This window comes from Octopus bimaculoides, chromosome 2, assembly GCF_001194135.2.
Source record: "Octopus bimaculoides isolate UCB-OBI-ISO-001 chromosome 2, ASM119413v2, whole genome shotgun sequence".
In the NCBI taxonomy this organism is placed as follows: domain Eukaryota; kingdom Metazoa; phylum Mollusca; class Cephalopoda; order Octopoda; family Octopodidae; genus Octopus; species Octopus bimaculoides.
In genome coordinates this window covers 15,839,113-15,843,095 of record NC_068982.1, presented here as the reverse complement: position 1 = coordinate 15,843,095, position 3,983 = coordinate 15,839,113, and the positions used below count along the sequence as shown (strand labels likewise).

The 3,983-nt window shown below is 36.5% G+C and overlaps 1 protein-coding gene across 4 annotated transcripts in view; it reads right to left on the bottom strand.

Moving 5' to 3' along the window:
* Positions 1–3,983, bottom strand: part of LOC106881988 (uncharacterized) — a 450,650-nt gene that overhangs the window by 9,777 nt on the left and 436,890 nt on the right. For all 4 annotated transcript variants that reach the window (XM_052975660.1, XM_052975672.1, XM_052975679.1 and 1 more), the window contains one exon: positions 3,476–3,539. In XM_052975660.1, coding sequence (XP_052831620.1) covers positions 3,476–3,539 — 64 coding nt within the window. The remainder of the gene's footprint in view (positions 1–3,475; positions 3,540–3,983) is intronic.

The following is a 3,983-nucleotide window of genomic DNA, read 5'->3' as shown; positions in this document are numbered from 1 at the left end:
TTATGAAATTTATACATAAATATTTGCTTAAAATAACATATATTTTTACATTTATTTATTTAACAGTATTTAACAAATAGGTTTATTGTCAATTAAAAGATTGGTTGGAGATAGTAAGCCAGAGAGTTGCACCAGGCACCAGTCCGTTTTGGCTTGGTTTCTATTGCTGGATGTCATTCTTGATGCTAACTGCTCCAAGAGTGTACTCTTTTACTTGTTTCAGTCATTTGACTGTGGCCATGCTGGAGCACCGCCTTTAGTCGGTGTTAAGGCTCAGTGAAAAATCATAGCCATGGCCAGTGCTGGTGGCACGTAGAAGGCACCCATGCCAGTGGCACATATGCCAGTGTCATTTAAAAGGCAGCCAGTATAGGCGTAGGAGTGGGTGTGTGGTAAGTAGCTTGCTTACGAACCACATGGTTCTGGGTTCAGTCCCACTGCATGGCAGCTTGGGCAAGTGTCTTCTACTATAGCCTCAGGCTGACCAAAGCCTTGTGAGTGGATAAATAAGTAAATGAGTGGAAATCAGACTGGTGAATGTGTTAAATTATAAGGCACTAAAAGAGAATGACTCTCCGCACACACAACAGAAGTTAAAGATAGATTTTTTTTATTGTCTGTGTCTTAATTACTTGAATCAATTATGATATATTACCAATATATGATTAATTAATCTCTGAAATATCAAAGGTAATATTAACTTTATTATGATTAGTATCCATATTTGTAAAGTAGGACTCAGATAAAAAAATATCGAACCCAACGTTCTGTTATTTCTGCCTTTATTCTTGGATAAATATAAAGTGGTGCAGGCTTGGCTGTGTGGTAAGAAGCTTGCTTCCAAACCATGTGGTTCTGGGTTCAGTCCCACTGTGTGGCACATGGAGCAAGTGTCTTCTACTATAGCCCTGGGATGACCAAAGCCATGTGAGTGGATTTGGTTGACAGAAACTGAAAAAAAACCCATTGTACATGTGTGAGTGTGTGTGTGTGTGCGTATTTACGTCTGAGTTTGTCCCCCACCCTCCACTTGATAACTGGTGTTGGTGTGTTTACATCCACCATACTTAACAGTTCAGCAAAAGAGACTGATAGAATAACTACCAGGCTTTAAAAAATACTAAGGGGTCAATTCATTCAACTAAAAATCCTTCAAGACGATGCCCCAGCATAGCCACACACTAATGACTGAAAACAAGTAAGAGATAAAGAACGGACAAAAATAATTCTTTCAAAAGGCAAAAGATGTCCTTTGCTTTTTTTTTTCTTTCTTTCTTTTATTTATTTATTTATTTACTTAGAAGAGTTATATGGTCGATCAATCGATCGAATACATTCTTATTGGTCTTGAAAGAATGAAAGGTTAAGCTGCTGGCCTCCCAGATGAAACAGAATAATGGCTTGAATCTGAATTATCTTAAGATATTAAGTGTAGCTTTCCATAATTATAGGATGTCAGTGAATGCAATGCTAATAATATATTATACTCCAAAGGTAGGTGTAGAGATAATATAGAGCGATGGCCGAACTACTTTTGCTGGGTGTAATCATATCTTTTTCTCTTTCCAAGATGAGTTTGAACTCTGTCAAGACTGACTTACCCTTTCGTTTTTCTGGGATTCATAAAATAGGTGCCAGCAAGAAACTGGAGAGTCAATCTTAATCAATTCAGTTTTCCCATCCGCAAAATTCATGACACCAACTTGTGACTAAGTTATATATCTCCATTGTATATTGTATGTAAATGTGGTGATTGCATTGTGTGATTTTGGTAATGAATTGTTTAATGTTTTAAAATCATTGAGGGCAATGGGTTGACAGAAATATTATAATACTGAGCTAAACATCTTACAGTAATATTTAGTACTAGCTGACCACGTGCCATCAATAGTGACAGCTAATTGTAGTGTTTTATATATGAATAAAGTACTTAATAATCACACTTACAAACATTCGCATACTTCCCTTGTACATGCACACACATACACACATATACTCACAGAGGATATGTGTGTGTATGTATTCTATTATAGTTTCGGGCCAACCAAATCCTTGTGAGTGGAATTGGTAGACGGAAACAGAAAGACCCCGTCATATGTATATATATATATATACAGGATTGACCAAAAGTCACCTGGCTGTAAATCAAAACCATTTAATTCCAAGATTAAAACAAAAAGTTATTCTATCCGAGACCTCACAGCATTCAATTATTAAACATTCATAATTGGAATGAATAAATAAAATTGAATGTTAACTATTTACGGAATTTTGATAATCATTCATAGACTGTGGCCATGCTAGGGCACTGCCTGGAAGAATTTTTAGTTGAAGCTATCAACGCCAGTACTTATTTTATTAAAACCTGGTACTCCCTCTATCAGTTCTTTTGTTAAACTGCTACATTCTGTGGACATAAACAGACCAACACTGGTTGTCAGTGGTGGTGGAGGACAAACACAAACACACACATATACACAACGGGCTTCTTTCAGTTTCTGTCTACCAAATCCACTCACAAGGCCTTGGATGGCCTGGGGCTCTAGTAGAAGGCACTTGCCCAAGGTGGGACTGAACCCAGAAGCATGTAGTTATGAAGGAAGCTTCTTACCACACATCCGAAGAACTCGAAAGTGGACTTGATGCCAAACAACAACAACAACAACAACCACAAAAGCAGATAAAACAACATAAATATATATCTAAAAAAGCCTAATCTAAAACAAAAAACTGCTACACTACAGAATCATAGACCGACTTCTACAACACCACCACCTGTGTAATATGTTGATGCTGTTTCATATATAAGAATTTATTCTGAATTGCATACATTTATGTCCATGTAAACCCCCACTACTCTCCCTCTGTCTCTCTCTTCTTTAATGCTTATACAGTAATTGTATAATCCGCTTGACTTAACGAATTACAGTTCCAATAATAATATTTTTCGTTTGACCTATGGACTTTTTACTGTAATATTTACATTTACATATAATTCTTTCACAGTTGAGTGAACACACCTTTAGTTTCGGAGTCCTCTAGAGAATGCTTTCGTCTGTATGCAGATATGCATGTACGCATCTGTGTCTGTGTGCATGTATGCATGTGCATGTGTTTACTACCTGTATGAATCATACATGTATACATTCATACGTTTATATAAACACGGTTATATGCTAATGTGTGTGTATGTATGAATGTCTGTATATATATATATATATATATATATATGTATGTATGTATATATATATGTAATAGTGTATGCACATGCCTGTTCATCTGTGAGTGTGTGGGCATGTTTATATGCATAAATGCAAAAAATATGTGTAAGAGTGCATGCGTGTGTATGTATGTATATATATATATATATATGTCTGTGTGTGTGTGAATGCATGTTTGTATATGTATGCACATATATATGTATAAGCATGTGTGTTTGTGTGTGTGTGTGTATGTAATATCAATTGAGTCTCACCTGAATTAAGCCCAAAGAACTCAGTGTCTTCTCCAATATTCGTACCCATTCCATCATTTCTTGTCTGTAAAGAGAGAGAGAAGGAGACAAGCATTTACAAGAGAATGTGAGTGGGTGTGCAAATGAGTGTTTGACTGTATATATATATATATATATATATATATATATATATACCTGTACCTGCAAAGATACATTTATATATATATATATATATACAAATATACACACATGTACACATAGGCACACACACACACACACACACACACATATATATATATATATATATCATCATCATCGTTTAACGTCCGCTTTCCATGCTAGCATGGGTTGGACGATTTGACTGAGGACTGGTGAAACCAGATGGCAACACCAGGCTCCAGTCTAATTTGGCAGAGTTTCTACAGCTGGATGCCCTTCCTAACGCCAACCACTCAGAGAGTGTAGTGGGTGCTTTTACGTGTCACCCGCACGAAAACGGCCACGCTCGAAATGGTGTCTTTCATGTGCC